At 37.8% G+C, this 19564-nt stretch overlaps 1 protein-coding gene across 1 annotated transcript; it reads left to right on the forward strand.

The window, feature by feature from the left end:
- Positions 1 to 17089: 17089 nt before the first annotated feature.
- Positions 17090 to 19324, forward strand: LOC126763952 (uncharacterized). The gene is made up of 2 exons (XM_050481727.1): positions 17090 to 17603; positions 17669 to 19324. The coding sequence occupies exon 2, from the start codon at positions 18436 to 18438 to the stop codon at positions 18979 to 18981; it is 546 nt and encodes a 181-aa protein (XP_050337684.1). The 5' UTR covers positions 17090 to 17603; positions 17669 to 18435; the 3' UTR covers positions 18982 to 19324.
- Positions 19325 to 19564: the final 240 nt, after the last annotated feature.

The raw sequence follows: 19564 nt of genomic DNA on the forward strand, positions 1-19564 counted from the left end.
GAAATCTAGTACTACAGATAACCATATTTCGGGCCCCGGCGAAGTCAATCAGCCTCAACCCATTTGGGGAAGTTTCGTCGTGGAGGCTGAATTTACCGACCGTAGTGCCAAAGATACCTTCTTTGCCCACCCTGGCGTTAAAGTCGCCAAGCACGATTTTGACATCGTGGCGGGGGCAGCTCTCATGGGTACGCTCCAAGCGCTCATAGAAGGCATCTTTGGTCACCTCGTCCTTCTCTTCCGTCGGGGCGTGGGAGCAAATCAACGATATGTTGAAGACCCTCGCTTTGATGCGGATTGTGGCTAGACGTTCATTCACCGGAGTGAATGATAGTACTCGTTGATGGAGTCTTTCTCCCACCACGAATCCAACACCAAACTTGCGCTCCTTTATATGGCCACTGTAGTAAATGTCACAAGGACCTACTCGTCTCTCTCCTTGTCCAGTCCATCGCATTTCTGGGAGGGCGGTGATGTCAGCCTTTATTTTTGCGATAACATCAACCAGCTGGGCAGCGGCACCTTCCCGGTCCGAACATTCCAGGTGCATGCCCTCAAATCGTAGTCCTTATTTCGTTTGCCATTGGTATTGTTTTTTACGTTCCCACACCCAGCGCACAACCCTATGTAGGGGATGTTTAGCCTTCTCACATTAGCTCGCCTTCGAACGGATGTTCTTAAGCTACCCAGAGGATACTTGGTCAAAGACCGGAAGTAGTGAGCTGCTTGAGCCATGTGTAAAAGAATCGTTTCTGGCCACTCCCAAGTGATTGGCGATCAGAGAACTTTCCTCACTTGCGTGAACTTCTACACATGACTCCATCCTCCTTTAAAAATTAAAAAATAAAATTAATGAGAAATAAAATTAAAATTAGTTTTACATAATTTTCTCCGATTTTGTAAAAAAAATTAAAATTTTTACTATTTTTCGGAAAACAATGGTTCATATAATACAAAATAATCACGCATATGTGACTCAGAGAATGCTTTTTTACTTTCTCTGTGTGACTTTGTATATATTTCTTCAAGGCATTTCTCTTTATTTATTCTCGCATGAATTCAGTCGTTTTACATATATTTCTGCCAGAGAACGTGCTCATTTCTGCTAAATAGCAGCGAAAATGCTGAATTCATTACTACAATTCTGTTAGCTCTGTTAGCCGTCAAATCGAACATCATACAGAATTCAATTTGCACCTTATCTATGCTTTAAGTTCTCTGCGTCAGCCTTAGCTTTAACTTCCGCGTTCGCGGAATAAAATATATATTTTCTTTAAATTCCCTCGTCGCGGGAATTAATTTACATGCATACATGCTTATGTGCGTATGACATTCCCACACAAATAATGCATACAAAAGTCTACATATACATATATGTACATACAAGTCAAGAAATATTCAATATTCCTCTGATTTATGTGTACAGTGAAACCCAGTTAAGTAGTACGCCGCTTAAATGAAAATCATCCATCTTAAAGGCCTATATCTTGCTGCATCTCACGGTTTGTTTTCTGAAATACATAGAAATTATTATTTTAATTACCACTCGCTTACGTAACCGCACTCGCTTATGTGTCATATTATATTTTTATTTTTAACAAACCACAAAAATCTGTATCTTTGACTGTGGCACATAACAGGGATTGACTGTATTTGTCAAGGAATGTAAAAAAATATTGTTAGGCGGCTTGCAAAAATCTGCGTTGATATGTTAGCAAGCTCATACAGAAACATACATACATATTTACTCTGGTTTGTGGGAGGAGCCGTTACAGCGGGAAGGGAAACAGTGGCAATTGGCGATCGTTCGTTTGTGTTTTCGACACAGCTCGGATTTTCTACCAACAACACAATGTTTTGCGGCCTTGTCGTCGGGTCAGTCTTTCGACACATTGACTCTTTAACAAAATCTCAGTTTCGGCCATTGATTGTCCAGGACAACGGAGATTTCGCATGAAACAATATGTGTACATATTTACATACATAGTTGTGTGTAGACAAATTTACAATCATTATGCGTATGGGACTTTTTGTTTACATGCTCACATAATTACATACATACGTGAATATGTGCGACCGCTTGGTCTTTTAACATGTTATCAAAACTTTTAAAGGCCTGAAAATAAATATGTATGTATGTATATAGTAGGTATGTAAATATCTATATATGTACCTTATCAAACCTACATTAATTAAATATTTAGATAACAACATAAACATTTCTATTATATACTATATTCCGAAAAATTGTAAGGAATTCATCATGAAATAGTTCAATTTGTACGTACATACATACATGCTTGTGTGCTTTGATATAAAATACATATGTAAATTAAACCATTAGTTTGTGTTTTTGATTTTTAAAAAAGAATAGCGGACTCGCGTCCGCGTCTTTATTATAAAAATGTTGTCTTAAGACTGAATACAATTTTTACCTTAAGTCTAAATTAAACCTACGCTTGTACCGGGTCACGTTCCCTATAGTCAGCACTTAATCGGATGCGCGTGTGAAGCCGCTAATATTGCTGATGCGACTTCAGCTATTGCTGGGTTTCGAGCTTCGTTATGACCGATGGTGGGAATTGTCTGAAGTGCTGTGTTAACTCCTCCCCTCTTAAATATGATCGTCCTCGATCATCAATAGAAAGGTAGATCGTTAAATTTTATATAATTTGGAATATTATGAGTTTCTTCTGGAAGGGTAACTATTTGACTCATGTTAGGTCTTATTGTCTCCTTTTCTATATATTTTATTTCAATCTTCTTTTTCCGTAATAAGATAAAAATTATTATGGTGGTAGTTAAAGCTACCTATGTCAGGCTGCCAATAGATAGTGTAGCTTTCTTAAGAGAATTTATCCGCTTGATGTTGGTGAGGTGTAATTCTTTTAAAGCTCCCAATAATAGCAATTCAATACGTTCTTTTTCTATTGGGGCTGGTTGCAAAATTGCGGGAATGGCTTCAATTGTTTTTGCTTCGATATTGCTAAATATTTGATAGTTAATTTTGATTGTTGAGTTGTAAAATATTATGACATGTGTTCCATTTATTTCTTTAGTTTCCCCATCGGCTTCTATTTTTCCATTAAATTTATTCAGCAATATTATTCCAATTTTTGTTTCTTCGATTGTGGGCACGTGATTCCCGTTTGTTATGGTACATGTGGAATTTAAGCTATTTACTATTCTACTTATACAATTGTCTTTACTTAGATCTATTAGTTTAATTTCTTTACAAATTGCTATTTCGTTAAAATTTTCACATTCATTTTTAATTCCGTATATTTTATGTTTTCCTTTAAGAATTTCTTTATAGTCCGTTTTAATTACATAATTGTTTTCTTTCTTTACAGGTCTTATAATTATTTTTTTAAATGTTTCATAAAAAGTTAACGGAATTTTTATCATATATAAAATCGTCATATCTTTGCTTAGTACATTTATCTTTGAGAATTTCAGGGCAGTTTTAAAAGGCATTAAAAATTTAACTTCATAGAAAATTTAACTTCATCAATGCTTAAAAGTACCTATTGAGTTTATTATATTTTGTTTTGCCCATTGGATGGCATATTTTATATTTATTAATTCTTTTTTGATCAATCTTATTCTGTTTTGTAAATTTATCATAATTTCTGTTATAGTGTATTCATCCTTTTTTATGGTATTTAACATTTTATTGACAATATTTGTTATATTATTTATAAGTTTTCCAAATAAATTATTAATAATTATTTGATTATTATTATTTTGGTTCAGATTATTCAAATTGTCATTTATAATATTAAGATCATTATGATCAGGAGATCCGGCGATGTATTTCCATGCCGTTCTTAATATGTCAATTGATCACCTCTTCTTTTTGTTTTCTACCGGTTTAAAGGTGTTGAGGATTTCAAAAGTTTGGGTAGTTTCATGTTTGAGGATAGGATAAAGGAAGTTATCTTTAGGGACTTGAGTGGTTATTTCGTTATAAGTTTCTGTCAGGAAATGTTCGTAACGGTCTAGGTCAATGAGGTGTATTAGTCTAAGTGTTCCGTCCTGTATTTTTGCATTTCCGTTGTCTATTGTAATGAGTTGAGCTTTACTGTAGTCCAAAATTTTTACATCTGCTAGTGAAGATGTAATCACCGTGAAAATAATTATAAATTTGGATAGATCCATTGTTCCTAAAATAGATAGTTAAGTTTTTATTAGAGATTTGTGAATTATACGTCCTGACATTGTTTTAACTGTTGTTCTATTATTCTCAGATACTATTTCTTTTTTATATTTTGGAGTTAGTTTTGAACCAAGTCTTTTATTTATTTTTGCATAAATTATATCTCCTGGGGAATATTCTTTAGGTTCTGATCTTTTGCTGTTATGGTAAGAAAGATCTTGTTCCTGTTTTTCCTTAAGTAATATAAAATTTTCGTTTCTCTACTGCTCTAACTGTTGCGGGTCGATAAAAATTCTATTCCCAAAGAATGTGGCAATGGGTTTGTTTCTGGTTGTTGAATGTATCGTTGAATTATATTCTTGCACAGATTTCAATAATAATTCTTCGAGCGTTATTCCTATGTTGTTTGCTTTTAAACATCTCATTATTTCAGAAAGTGTACTATGGAATCTTTCTATTTGTCCGTTACTAGTGCTACTATAGAGTGGTGTGGTATATACGTTAATAGACATTTGGTCCTTTAGTAAAGTTAATATTGTGGCTGAATTGAGCGATTTTTCGTTATCTACTATTACTTGTTTTGTTATTCCAAATGAGATCATTAATTCTCTTATTGGGTTTTTTATATGTTCTATTGCTTTGGACTGTATAATTTTAACCTGTGCGTATTTTGAAAATTTATCAATGGCCGTGAGTATTAGCCTTTTTTCTGTCGAGTAAATATCAATGTGTACGATTTCTCCTGGAAACTAAGGAATGGGAGTCTCTTGTAACCGTGGTTTTGGAGAATGTCTATCATATTTAAGCTCGCGACATATGGAACATTGTTTAACTGTTTTTTCGATTTTAGAATGCATGCTTGGAAAGTAAAATTTCTGTAATATTTGTGTTTTGTTTTCGCGACTATTTCTATGTGCTCTCTGATGTTCTTTAATAATTATTTCTTCCTGTTCTGTCTCTGACACGATGTCTTGAAGTAGGGTTTGTGTGAATCTAATTTTGATATTTGTAAAGTGAAGTGGATATATTTCTCATTAAGCTTTTTGTAGTGTATAAACCGTTAAGTAATGCTGGGTCAAGGTGTTGTTTAAATATGTCTATAATGTCCTGTGTCGAATATTCTCGTTTTGTAATGTAACGAAGCTTTTTTCTGCCCCTGCTTCTTACAAGTATAAATTGCTGAGGTATACTCGCCGTGTCCAGGGTTCGTTACAATAAATTTGTAGATACTGGGGCTCCTCTGCGAATCGTACTTTATTTCATTCAATTTATGTTAATATGTAAAATATAATATACATATATTAATCTATGTTACAGAATTGTCTTCTGCGTTATACTGTCGTCGCCCGAGGACGACGCTGTCAGGGTAACGGTTCTGTGTGGCCCGTTAGGGCAATACCTTTTCCCGCTCTGTTGCGCTTCTGGGCGCTAGACGGCTTACTGCTCTGTACCGCGACGATCACACGCGGCTACTTCTGCCGGCGCTCGCGTTGACTTCGCTGACACTATCCTCTGATGTACGTTGACGCTCCCGTGTAGCCTTCCTTGCGTACACGTTGACACTCCTCTGTTACGACGACTGCGCCCGGCTCTTTAAAATTGTCTCCTGCGTTGTACTGTCGTCGCCCGAGGACGACGCTGTCAGGGTAACGGTTCTGTGTGGTCCGTTAGGGCAATACCGTTTCCCACTCTGCTGCGTTCCTGGGTGCTAGACGACTGCTCTCTGCCGCGACGATCACGCTCGACTACTTTTGCCGCCGCTCGCGTAGGCTGCAATGACGATGTCCTGCGACGTGCGTTGACGCTCTCGTGCTACGACGACCACGCTCAGCTATTTATGCCGGCGCTCGTGTAGGCTTCAATGACGGTGTCCTGCGTCGTACGTTGACGTTCCCGTGCTACGACGACCACGCTCAGCTATTTCTGCCGACGCTCGTGTAGGCTTCAATGACGGTGTCCTGGCGTACACGTTGACGCTCCTCTGCAACGAAGACTGCGCTCGACTACTTCTGCCGGCGCTCCGGTATGCATCGATGACGATGTCCTGGCGTATACGTTGACGCTCGCGTGCTACGACGACTACGCTCGGCTACTTCTTCCAGCGCTCGTGTAGGCTTCAATGACGCTGTCCTGATGTACACGTTGACACTCGCGTGCTACGACGACTACGTTCGGCTACTTCTGAAGACGCTCGTGTAGGCTTCAATAACGCTGTAATGGTATACACGTTTACCCTCCTCTGCTACGCTGGAGAGGTCCTTTTAACCACTTTTGCCGCGTAGAGATCCCGGATCACGGAAGACTGTGTTAGCGGCCGCGATGTTAAAGGTTGAGTTGGTCAGAGGATAAACTCACTACCAAGCTCACCCTTAACAGACGCGTTCACAAGTCAGGGTATCAAGACTAGCCAGAGGATAAACTCACTGCGTAGTCTAATGCCAAGCGTGCGTACGCTGTCACAGTCCCGTGCTGACTCCCTGATCATCGATCACCTAACTCCCCAGCAAGCCTGTGCTGCGTGCTAAAACATTCGCAACATGTTGCTGGGACGGCGTATGTTGCTGGCAGTGGCGTGGTTTTACCGCTGCGTATGCATGCTTGTTGTTGTTTTATCTGCTTGTCTGATTTCTCCGTCTTCGTGGTATCCCCCTGTATTGCTTGCGTGGCGTGGTTTTACCGCTGCGTATGCACTGTTGTTGTCATTTCATCTGCATGTCTGGTTTCTCAATCTTCTTGTGTTTCTAGAAGTGGCGTGGTTTTCCCGTTGTGTTGTGAACAATAGGGTGTGCCTTTATGGGTTGTGTGGGCTAAATTCTGTATAGATATTTAGTTCTCACAGTAATTTTATGTCTATGGAAACAAGGAAATGGTCTTTCAAACGTATAGTTATCTATGTCACCGATTAAGATGAATAGTTGATTTTTGAAGGCATTTATGGATGCTTCAGTAGCTGGGATGAGCTGATGTGCGGAACTTGTGTCGCTATGGTCAGTAGTCGTTAGGGCGTTAACGTCAGTCTGTGGAGGTCTCGATAGTGCGTCGGCTACAACGTTTGTCTTTCCTGGTTTGTATTTCATTTCGTAATTGTACTCTTCGAGGATACATTTCCATCTTTTCATTTTTCCGTTATAATTTTTATTACTTAATGCATAGGTTAGGGGTTGATGGTCTGTGAAAATGATTACTTTGGGTGAACCATACAAATAACTTCTGAAACTATTAAGTGCCCATATTATTGCCAGCATTTCTTTTTCATTTGCGGCGTAATTTTCTTCGGCTTTACTTAGTGAACGGGATATGAATGCTATGGGTTTGCCTGATTGTTCTAAGACTGCTCCGAGAGCATAATTAGATGCATCAGTGGTGAGGTGAAAATCTTTATTAAAGTCAGGATATGCTAAAACTACTTCCTTTGAAACGAGTGAGGATTTTGTTTTATTGAGGGCTTCTAGTGCTGCGCTATTGAGAGTTATCTGCTTTTTATAGGATACATTTTTTGAAATGCGTCCATCCTCCCCTCTTAAGAGCAAAGTAAGGGGCTTTGCTAATTTAGCATAATCCCTTATGAAGCGGCGGTAGTAGCCGGAAAGGCCAAGGAAAGATCTTAAGTCTTTCAAAGATTTCGGACATGGGAAATTTTGTATAGCTTCAATTTTTGAAGGATTGGTTTTTACACCACTTGGTGAAATAATAAAGCCTAGGAACTCGACTTCATTTCGGAAGAATTCGCACTTGTCCAGTTGAACTTTCATATTTGCTTCTTTGAGAATGCGAAATATTTGTTCAATATTTTGGAGATGGCTTTCTTCATCTTCGCCGAAAACTATTATGTCATCAATGTAGACATAGCAGATTTTACCTATATAGTTTCTTAGAATATCATCTAAGGCTCTTTGAAATATAGAAGGAGCGTTTTTCAGCCCGAATGGGAGTCGTGTAAACTCATATTTGCCATTATTGACAGAAAAGGCTGTTTTTTCAATGTCAGATTCTTTTAAAGGAATTTGATGGAATCCACTTTTTAAATCCAATACGGAAAAATATTTATTATTTCCTAATTGCGCAATAATTTCATTTATTTCGGGTATGGGGTATTTGTCGGAAATAGTAACATTATTAAATTTCTTTTCGCCGGAGGCGTCTAATTTTTTTGGAACAACCCAAACTGGTGAGTTGTATGGAGAACGTGATGGTCTTATTATGCCATCTTTGAGTAAGGTTTGGATTTCCTTGGTGACGAATTCTCTCATGCCAATAGGGTATGGATAATATCTGGTGTAAACGGGTGTACCTGAAGAAGTCCTGATTTCGCTTACACGGTAGTAGTGTAGGTTAGTTTTTCATTTGGATCGAGAAATAACTGAGAATATTTGTTTGCAAGTTTTTGAATGAGGAATTTCTGAGAAGGTGTCATATGTTCTGTCCTTACGTCAATACTGATTACTGTAGGAGAAAGCTTCTGTTTTATTCTTATTTCTTTCCCGTTACCGAATTTAATTGTGTCATCGCGAATGCTTATAGTTGCATTGAGGGGTTTGAGGCTATCGTTTCCGATAATACCATCAAAAGATTTCAGTCCTGGTAGGATAAAAAATTTCAAATTCGAGTTATCTATTTGAGCTAGATTAATTATTGTATGATGGGTAATTTGAAACTTTCCTGCTATGGAATTTGCAAAAAAAGTTTCTTCATTAGGAATTGGTTTTGCTACAAGTTGTGGTTGTATGTAATTTTTGCTTGATCCTGTATCTATAAGAATTTTTAAAAATTTCCGTTCTTCGTTCTAAATTCTATATAAGGCAACGAAGAACTTTTCATCCTAAAAAGTTAATATCTATGTCGACGGGTTGGCTACTCTATTGAACTAGTTGTTCGATTTGTTCGTTGTTTAACAATGCTTCGTATTCTTCCTTTGTCGATGTCACGATTTGTTCGTCATGGTGGTCATATGTGGTTTGTTGGTCATATAGATCTTCTCTACCGGTTTCTATATGGAAGTTCCTTTGTTGTTTGAAAGGCACTTGTGGAGGGCAATTTGACGGTCGTTTCCAAGCTTGGTTATTGGGTGTATTTCTATTCATATAGTTAACCGCTTTTGTAAATAGGGAATGGTCTACATCCATTGGCTCTGGACGCGGAAGTCCGAAAGGACGTGGGGGTTGTGGCCTAGCGGGATGTTGATATGTTGGCCGAAAGTATGGAGAATTGCTATAGTTAAAATTTGGTTGTTGCCGTTGCTGAGGCACGTAGTTCGGTTTAGATAAATATGGCTTAGGAATGTAAGCCAATTGTGGGTAGAATTCGTTGGTGGCCTTTTAGGCGGAAGAGGTGGGCGAAAGTCCTGAGCTTTTCTAACGTGGGAATTATTATTGATCGCGTAATGCGAACGAAATTTCTGGTTTTCTAACTTAAGACATGAGTGAAGAGCTTGAGGGAGGTCTACGGGTTCTCTCATGCCAAGGAGCCTTGGCAAATCGCCATTCAGTCCTCGAATAAAAGTGTCAAGGGCTTTGTCACGATAAGTTCGTGTGAGTAAATGCATGGATTCAGCACCGATTTCCATGCAACCAAGTTTATTAAGAATGAGAGATAGGTGCGAATATACCCTTTGGTAAAATTCCTGAATAGTATGGTTACCTTGAACTAATGACGTCATTTGGTACTCTAAGGTACCTACGTCCCTTTATCGGCGTAATCGAGAGTAAGGCATTTTGAAATAGCCTTCCATTCTAAAGGTGTGTTATATGATTCGAGGGCAATGTCTGCGTTGCCCACGATTTTGTTTCTTACTACGTTAAGGATACCGTAGTATTTTGGCGATCCTCTTTGAGGTTCGTATATTTCCAAAATTTTGTCCACGCTTTTCTTCCATGAACTGAATTCTCCTGGATTCCCAGAGAATTCACGAAAAGATCTTACCACATCAGGGATTTTGTCTAAGTCGTTGATGTTGTTTGTCAGTGTAGGGTTTATAGTCACGTCAGTTTAGTTTGCAAAGTTTGCGTTTAGATTAAGCGCAGCTTGGACTATGTTTCGTCCTTCTTGTCTTAAAATGTTTGTGACCACACCACTTATAATACTGGTTAATTGTTCCAGATTCATTTCGCCAGAATTTGGAACAGGATGGGATGTTTGGGTATTGCCTGCGGTGGGTGCGTTTAGCACAGCAGGTCGTATGGGTCGTATCGGATTGTTTGGCATAATTTTATTGGATATTTTGAGGATATTATTGTTTTTAGTTATATGTCCTTATCCTCTGGAGGGTCCCTTTGATGGTGAATCGCAGAGTTGGACTGTAGTTATTAAGAACCGGAAGGTCCCCCGTTAGGTGGTGAATCTCGGCTCTTTCGTTCTTATAATTTATTGGCTGTACAAGCCGTTCTTATTTTGTTTATAGTTTATAATTCTCTGGTTTTTAATTATCTCTTTTCACTTTTTTCCAAATGTTTTATAAATTTCCTAATTTTTTAATTAATTAATTTAATATTTCTTAATCTATATGCTTACTTATATCTAGCCTCCTGGCGCAAGGGGTGTCGTCCCGTTTGCTGTCCTACTAGGGTCCCTCGTTGCGCACGTGGTGGAGGGTGCGTTTCCTTCCTATCGGATCCTAACGCTTTCAGTCCGGTGTAAGGGGACAGCTTCCCATCAGGATATCTTTGGTCCTTCGACGTTATTATTCTTTATCCTTTGGGGCTCCGGTAGCCGCTTTTGTGTATTACTCGGTATTGGAATTTTTACTCACTCGCGTAGCCTTACTTTTTAATTTTCAGGCTTTCACTACCTTCGCGCGCGGTCCCTGCTCGGGCGCCAATTAAACCATTAGTTTGTGGTTTTGATTTTTAAAAAAGGATAGCGGACTCGCGTCCGCGTCTTTATTATAAAAATGTTGTCTTAAGACTGAATACAATTTTTACCTTAAGTCTAAATTAAACCTTCGCTTGTACCGGGTCACGTTCCCTATAATCAGCAGTTAATCGGATGCGCGTGTGAAGCCGCTAATATTGCTCATGCGACTTCAGCTATTGCTGGGTTTCGAGTTTCGTACTGAGTTTCTGACCGATGGTGGGAATTGTCTGAAGTGCTGTGTTAACTTGTATATAGAAAATATACATGTGTGTGTATGTAAATAAATTATATGCAGAGTCGTTTGCGCATTGTAAATATGCGAACCTGTAAGCGTACATACTTACATACCTTAACCCTTTCGGGGCTTCTTTTTTGTTTTTGGTTTTAAAAATCTATTTTTTAGTTTTTTTTTATATTCTTAAGCCCACTTTATGAATAATCAAAACTAATTTTTTAACATTTTGTTTGCAAAAGTGGTTTTTGGGCACTATGCCATATGGCATAGAATCTAAGTATTTAAAGGAAAAAGTAAAATATATAAGTTCTTAATTCAGTTTTAAAATTGTTGTTTTTATTGGATTAAAATTATTTTTTTAAACTTAAACCTAAGCAAACGGAAAAATTTTTAAAAATAAGAGTTCATTGTAACTTAAACTATAAAAAATAGGAATTCATGGTCAATTTCTGGTTCAAGAGTATGTCTGCATCTGTATAGTTCTCTGAAAAAAAATAAATAATATAAAACAAATTCAAATTTAGAAATAAATGTTGAATACCATCGAAAGGAATCGAACCTGAAGGTGCCCTTTCATATGAAGGTCTTGATTTCGAAGTTGATGGAGTGCTAGAAAGGTCTAAGTCCTCCGATTGCTTGGGTCTTCCTCTTTTTCGTGCGACACTGTGAACTGTCGCCAATGCCAGCAATCCATCATCTACATCATTCCGGAACGCTAATAAGTCCATTTGATATTTTTTTCTTATGTTATTACTTTCGTACTCATTGCGATATTCTAACCAAGAGTTGCATACTGCTAAGTCGAGAAAATGGTCGAAAACTCTAAGGGTCCACTTTTTTGTCCGAATAGAAATTCGATACGAAGATAGCAAAAGTCCATCTTGTCGACTCCTCCCATATATTTATTATACACAGCTATAACGTTAGGCTGTGATACAACGATCTTTTTCTTTTGCTCAGAACAAAATCTGGTGACCTCTTTTGTGTCTTTATCACCATAAATGGACGAAGCCAATTAAACACAGCCCCCATCTAGCCATTTCAAAACGATAATGTTTTGATTCCTTTCAATGCAATAGTCATAGCTACCTCTTCCTAACTTTTTTAAATTCTTTTCTGGTTTTAGGGGAGCTTTTCCAATTCTGTTTCCTCGTATGGTGCCTGTTGCCCATATTCTCTTTTCTCGCAAATATATTAATAAGTTTATAGTGGTAAAATAGTTATCAAAAAATATCTTGTGGTTTTTATTTTACGGAATAGTTTTACATAAATGAATAACAATATCCGAACAAAAACCTAACTTTGAGTCTCCAACAATTGTGTTTTTTCCCTGGTATATTTCCAGATCATAAACAATTCCATTTGAGCTAAATAGGCAAAATATTTTTATTCCCCATTTAATAGGCTTTTTAGGCACATACTGCTTCAATCCAGTTTTCGATTTGCATGGAATCATCATTTCATCACAGCAGCAGTTTTCATCTTTTGGAATATCATACGATTTTTTCAGGAATGTATTTACATATAAGTGGACGAACTTTAAAAATTTGTTGGTTGAGTTCCCCTCTATGCAAAACTTTATACAAATACGTATTATATGAAACCGTTTTCTTGTCTTGTTTTTACGAAAGGCTGGTATTTCAGTAGCACCAGCCCAGTACATTTATAATCGAGGATATCCGATTGTTCCAATAATGATTTCCAATCCCATTAATGTCCGAATCTTTTCTTTTTCAACACTAACAGTGGTTTCACTCTTCATAAGTGAGGCTTGATTTGTTGCCTGAACAATAGTGTCAATAAAATCATATGGAAAGTACTTTAGAAAATATGAAACAGGAGTTTTTACATCTTGCTTTGGATAACTTTCTGAAAAGCCTGAGATTGGAGTATTCCAATCTGTCTTTGCCCATCTATATGAAGTAATATTTTTGAATGGTGGATCCGAGGCATCTTCCAAATCCATCAAATCATCTCCCACATCCAAATTTTTCTCAAATTGATCAGTATTCCCATCCGGATTAGTTAACTCTTCGATCAAGAAGGCATTGTTATTTCTATCATTTAAAGTTTGCAATAGTGACTCCAAAAAACTATTTTCTTCTTCTTTCTCATCATCAAAATCAAATATATCTGAGTTATCAAAACTAATTAAAATATTTTCAATTTCTTCGGTGTTTAGTTTATTAGGCATTGCCAACACGTCTAGTCAATATGAACTTATACAACAAAGTGAAAAATTTCCTTTGGGAAAAATTTATGCCATATGGCATGGTAGAAATAAAAAAAATCGGGTAGCTCTATTGAACTATATTTCGGATCTAATTTTTTGCTAAATTACTAAGGCAATGTTTATCTACTAAATGAATTACAAAAATCTAACAAATTAACAATTTTATTTAACAAAATACTATATAAAACAATAACATGTTTTTTTTATGCAAATTGTGAATCTAACGAGGAACGCTTGCTCTCTGAAACATAACAATGTGTAGGGTCCATCAATAAATTTTTTTTTTTAATTTATTTATGAATAACACTTCAAAGAAAAATAGAAAATTAATAAAAAAGTGTACCCACACGCATTATGACCTAAAATGGGCTTCAAAAAGTGGCTATGACATATGGCATAGAATCACCGAAAGGGTTAACATCGGAAATAGCATAATTTTTCTCATTTAAAACTGAAAATCCTCAATTCTGCTATTTTCGTGTCCCCTGATGTTAAATGTGGTGAAACACGCTCATCCAAAACAGTAAATATCCCAAAATTGAAATATCTCTAAATTCTCGTCAACGTGAACCTTCCCTATAAATATACGTTCTCTGCTATCAACATACGATTGGCTTTTCCTTTTACTCTCAAACCTTACCATTTCTTAAATTTTTTTCGGACCTTTTCGTTCGTTCGGTATTTTCTTCAATTTGGTTTTTCTTTTATGTTTTTAGTAAGCATAAGTAAACTAAATTATGTATATTACCTAATAAAAATTATAGTTTTTAATTTATTAAGTTTAGTGAGTAAAACACAGATTAGCTTTTCTGTGCTTATACAAAAGCGGCGAATTTTATTGTGTTTAAAGTGATACACCGACTAAACTTTATGTTTCAATTAAAAAAAAAATTAAAAATATACTTTTTTCATCGCATGCCAGTCTTTTACATTTCGAGCTCATTTTGTAAAGCTCCTGCAAGCTTTCAATTGATTTATCTATAGCTGAATGTGTTTCGTTTTTAATTATATCCTGAACAGGGTATATTAAGTTTGCCACGAAGTTTGTAACACCCAGAACTAGTCCCTCAGTTTTAAAGATATCGTTTTGAAATTTTGCAAACGTCATTTTCTCTTTAAGAAGCTGCTCATTTGTCGGAACTGCCGATATCGGACCACTATAACATATAGCTGCCATACAAACTGAACGATCGGATTCAAGTTCTTGTATGGAAAACTTTCACATTTGACAATGTATCTTTACAAAAGTTGACACAGGTTATTTTCTAAGATAATAATGTAATATATAGGAAGAAATTGTTCAAATCGGCTTACTTAAGCATCTAGCTACCATACAAACCGAACGATCAGAATCAGAGAGAGAATCGGATTACTCTAGCATATAGCTTTATACAAACTGAATGATCGAAATAAAATGGTTGCATGGAAAACTTTCTCATTTGATGATATACATATGTATGTATGTATCTTCACGAAATTTGATATGAGTTATTGTTCATAGAAATAATGTACCCTCCGAAGAAATTGTTCACATCGGATTACTATAGCATATAGCTTCCTTACAAACTGAACGATCGGAGTCAAATGCGTGCATTGGAAACTTTTTTAGTTGACGAGATATGTTCTGCAAATTCGTCGTGGTTTATTCTCTAAGGCAGTGTTTCACAAAGTGGGCGATAACGCCACCTTGTGGGCGCTGCAGGTATCAAGGAGGGCGGTAAGAGACCCAGAAAGAAAATGGGGCGTTGTGTAGAGGCCTGGGGTTATTTGTAATTTTTTTTTGCTAGGAGCCTCTTAGACAACGACTACATGAGCTCTCGACTCTCAACAACAACTTGTGAACATCAACTAATATGAATTAAAAGATTGCTCAAACTCGTCCTATTTTATTGAATTGAATTATTGAAGATGACGACGGACTTCGAGCTTCGTACAATATCTCTTTGTTAATTGCTCAAAAAGGAAAACCACATAACATCGGAGAAGAGTTAATATTGCCAGCAATAAATGAAGTAATAACTACCGTGCTTCATAAACCGGCCGCAGATATTATCCGAAAAATTCCTTTGAGTAATAATTCTGTGCAAAGACGAATTGATGAAATGGCTGAAAACATTGAAGAAACATTGTGCGATCACCTGAGGTCAAGTCAATTTTCAATTCAGCTGGATGAGTCCACTTTACCAACTAATGAAGCATTGTTGTTGTCTTACGTGAGTTTTATTAAAGATGAGAAAATATGTGAAGAACTTTTATTTGAAAGAAATTTAGAGACCGATATAAAAGGCGAAACCATATTCAATATATTGGAAACGTTTTGCGATGAGAAAGAAATTCCTTTGCGCTCCGGCTATGACAGGGTGCCATAACGGCTTCATAGCGTACTTAAAAAATAAAATTCCAGATGTCCTTGGTGTACATTGCGTTATTCATAGACAACATTTAGTTGCTAGAAACTTAAGTGAAAAACTATTTCAATCACTGCAATATGTCATCAAAGCAGTCAATAAAATCCGCAACAGCTCTATGAATGATAGATTATTTCATCAGCTTTGTGTTACTAATGACGAGGATTTCAATCGTTTATTGTTTCATACTGAAATTCGTTGGCTATCAAGAGGCAATTGTCTGACTCGATTCTACAACCTGTTTGACTCTATTATAGAGTTCTTGGAAACTAAAGATACAGAATTGCAAGACACGCTCATAACATTAAAGAATGATATAGCTTACATGACAGACCTGTATAAATTGTTCAACGACATGAATCTCCAACTGCAAGGCGATAAACTAAATTTAATTAAAACAAAAAACCTCGTTGCTGCTTTCGCAGCCAAACTTCTTCTACACAAAAAGAATCTGGGCAGACGTGAGTTTCACAACTTTCCGAATTTATCAGTATCATGCAGTAACGACGAATTGTTTGCTTACTGCCAACATTTGGAAAATCTCCACATTGACTTCACCGAATGATACCAGGATATTTTGAACTTGGAAATATCAGACTGGGTGTTGGATCCGTTTTCAAATGTCAACACAGCAATGTCACCTCAGCTGGAAGAAGAACTTATAGAATTTACAACAAACGAGGAAATAAATCGACATATTTTGTGAACGCGGATTTAGTGCTGTGATAACACTGCTTACTAAAAATAGAAGTCGTTTGCTTGTTACCGAACGTGGCGACTTGCGACTGTTCTTGAGTAAATTGGAACCTGATATTAACAAACTTATTAAACAGCATCAGATTCATCCTTCACATTAGTTTTTATATATGGATCGATTATTTTAGTTTTATTTTTAATAAAATATTCTCTGTTTTAATACTATAAAGTTGTGTTTCAATAATCATTCTTATTGGCAGGGGGCTCCACCCTTAGTTAACTTGAGACCTAGGCGCCGTTGTATGTTATGGGGAATGTTGGGCACGGGGGGAATCCCGGGCCAGCGCGATATTTTTTTCCCTAGTATAGGTTGACAGCTGCAACCAACTGTCATCGGCTCGTCTCATACTAAGCTCAGTTCCTATATAGCACTCGAGCTGTGAACACGTGTTATAACCTCTCTGCGACAACAAAAAAAATTCGACGCTCCGAAAGTTTTTTTTCAACTCTGTGTACAGTTGATTTTTTTCACATTTTCCAATAAATTCATCCAGGTAAATATGTTTATAATATTAGTTGAGCCTTTAGCCTTCGACACACAAAAGAAATTTTGCACGAATTTACATTGTGTTCATTATCCACCGTCATTTTTTACATTTGACATGCTAACTTCATATATTTGACGTGTATAAGTGATTTTTCGTGCAGAATTTCAACAACACAATAGTTTTTCAACATTTCCTGATAGCTTCGTGCTCCGAAAAATTTTTTTTAGTCATTATGCCGCGGTACTATCCCAAACAAGAGAAAATTGTTGATTTCGACAACATTTTGGAGGCGATCAAGTCGGTGAAAATACATCACAACAGCGTTCGACAATCTGCGACGGCACACAAAATTCCGAGGACCAACCTGATGCGTTATATTACAGCATTTGATGGTGCGAGCATCGACGTTACTACTGCCAATGCCGATGTAATGAAGAATTTGCTGGCTGAAAGCACGATGATGGGCACAAAAACAGTGAGTTCTGCTGGTTTCTTTCTTTTTCTTTCATCGAATAATAAATAATTTTTTTTTTATTTCAGATCTTCAACATCGAACAAGAGAAGGCGCTGATAAGCTACATTCTCCAGGCCAGCGACATCAACTGGAATTTAGTTTGATGGAGCTTCGTAAGCTCGCGTATGAATTTGCTCGGAAAGTTGGCGCGTCGTATCCGGATCCATGGAACGACAATCAACAGGCGAGTAAGGATTGGCAGTTGGCGTTCATGAAACGCCACTAAAATTTGTCACTGCGAACACCAGAGCAAGTAAGCCAGAGCCGTGCGAAGCGATTCAAGAAAGAGAATGTCGATGCATTCTTTGCCAACCTTTCATCCGTTCTCGGTAAGACGCCGTTTGAACCTCACCGAATATGGAACATGGATGAAACCGGGTGCCCGACCGTGCCAACCAGACTTGTCAAAACCATCGCGCGCAAAGGACAAAAGCAGGTCGGCTCATCAACATCTGCCGAAAAAGGCACCAATGTGTCTTTGGCTTTGGTCGTCAGCGCTAGTGGCCAGTCTATACCGCCATTCTTCCTCTTTCCCCGAGTCAACATGAAAGAGATTTTTATGACTCATGCGAGTCATGGTGCTGTTGGTGTTGCGAACGGTTCTGGTTACATGAACTCTGACGTATTCCCTCAATTCATGCGTCATTTCATCAAGCACACCGGTGCTAATGCCGATTCGCCAACCATGTTGCTGCTGGGCAACCACGGTTCGCATTTATCGATAGAGGCGATAGATTTGGCGTTGGATCATGGCATCACGTTGCTGTCTTTTCCGCCGAAATGCACGCACTAAATGCAGCCGCTAGATGTTGCGGTATTTGTACCATTTAAAGGCATGATGACCGTGAAGCATGATGAATGGAAAAAGTCCAACATTGGTGTCACTTTCGATCTGCATCATGTGCCGCTCCTTGTCGATCAGTGCCTCGATGTTATGTTAACGCCGAAAACCATCAAATCCGGCTTCCGAACAACTGGCATCTACCCGTTCAACCCGCAAATTTTCACTGAAGTTGACTTTGTTGCTTCGGAACTGAGCGGCGAAAATTTGTTCGGTGACGAAGAGAAAGACGCCGACAATCAACGTCGAGTTCTTGCCTCTGGTGATGCCATTGTGACTGCTGCGAATGAGGAGGTGTCAACGTCGGAGGCATCGACAAGTGCCCCAGCTTCAACAAATGGTGCTGCATCATCGTCGTTGTCTCTTGTTTCGGCTCCACAGCTCCGTGATGCATTGAAATCGGTTGGCCCGTTGAAATTGGGCTCACCTGTGCCGAAATCAAAACGTGGCCACAAGACAATGGAGTCAACGAGGCCGAAAAAAAGCGGCAAAAATTGACGAAGGCAGCCGATGAACCAGCAGCCAAGAAGCAAAAAGGCCGTGGCAAATCGAAGACGCCACGGAAGAGAAGCCCGTCTCCGACCGAAACCGACATCGAAGAGGACTTCGATTTTTGCTCGATTTGCAAGAAAAAGATGCCGAAGCACGAGAATCGTCAAAACACGGCCCATTGCATCGTTTGTGATCGAGGGGTTCACTTGAAATGTGCCGGACCGAACCCGAACACTTACACCTGCATCCACTGCGAGTCGGAATAATTTTTTCGCCAATTCCTATTTTTCTTATTATTTATGAATCTCTCTTTCATTTCCATTGATAAATAAACGTTTTTCATCGGTAACAGTCATGTTTTAATCGATTTACAGACATTCCCCACCTTTTTTCAAAATCGCAAAATCAGGTTTTTTGCGCCAATGACTATAACTTTTAAATTTTTGTAGAATTTTATCAAACCAATGTTATCAAAAGGAAGGTTACGACTCGCACTACAAATCCATGCTTTGGAATTTTCACAAAAAATAACTTTTATGTGACTTTTTAACCGAAATCAAAACACATTCAACATTTCCCCACCTTCCCG

Source organism: Bactrocera neohumeralis, unplaced genomic scaffold, assembly GCF_024586455.1.
Source record: "Bactrocera neohumeralis isolate Rockhampton unplaced genomic scaffold, APGP_CSIRO_Bneo_wtdbg2-racon-allhic-juicebox.fasta_v2 cluster09, whole genome shotgun sequence".
Taxonomy (NCBI): Eukaryota; Metazoa; Arthropoda; class Insecta; order Diptera; family Tephritidae; genus Bactrocera; species Bactrocera neohumeralis.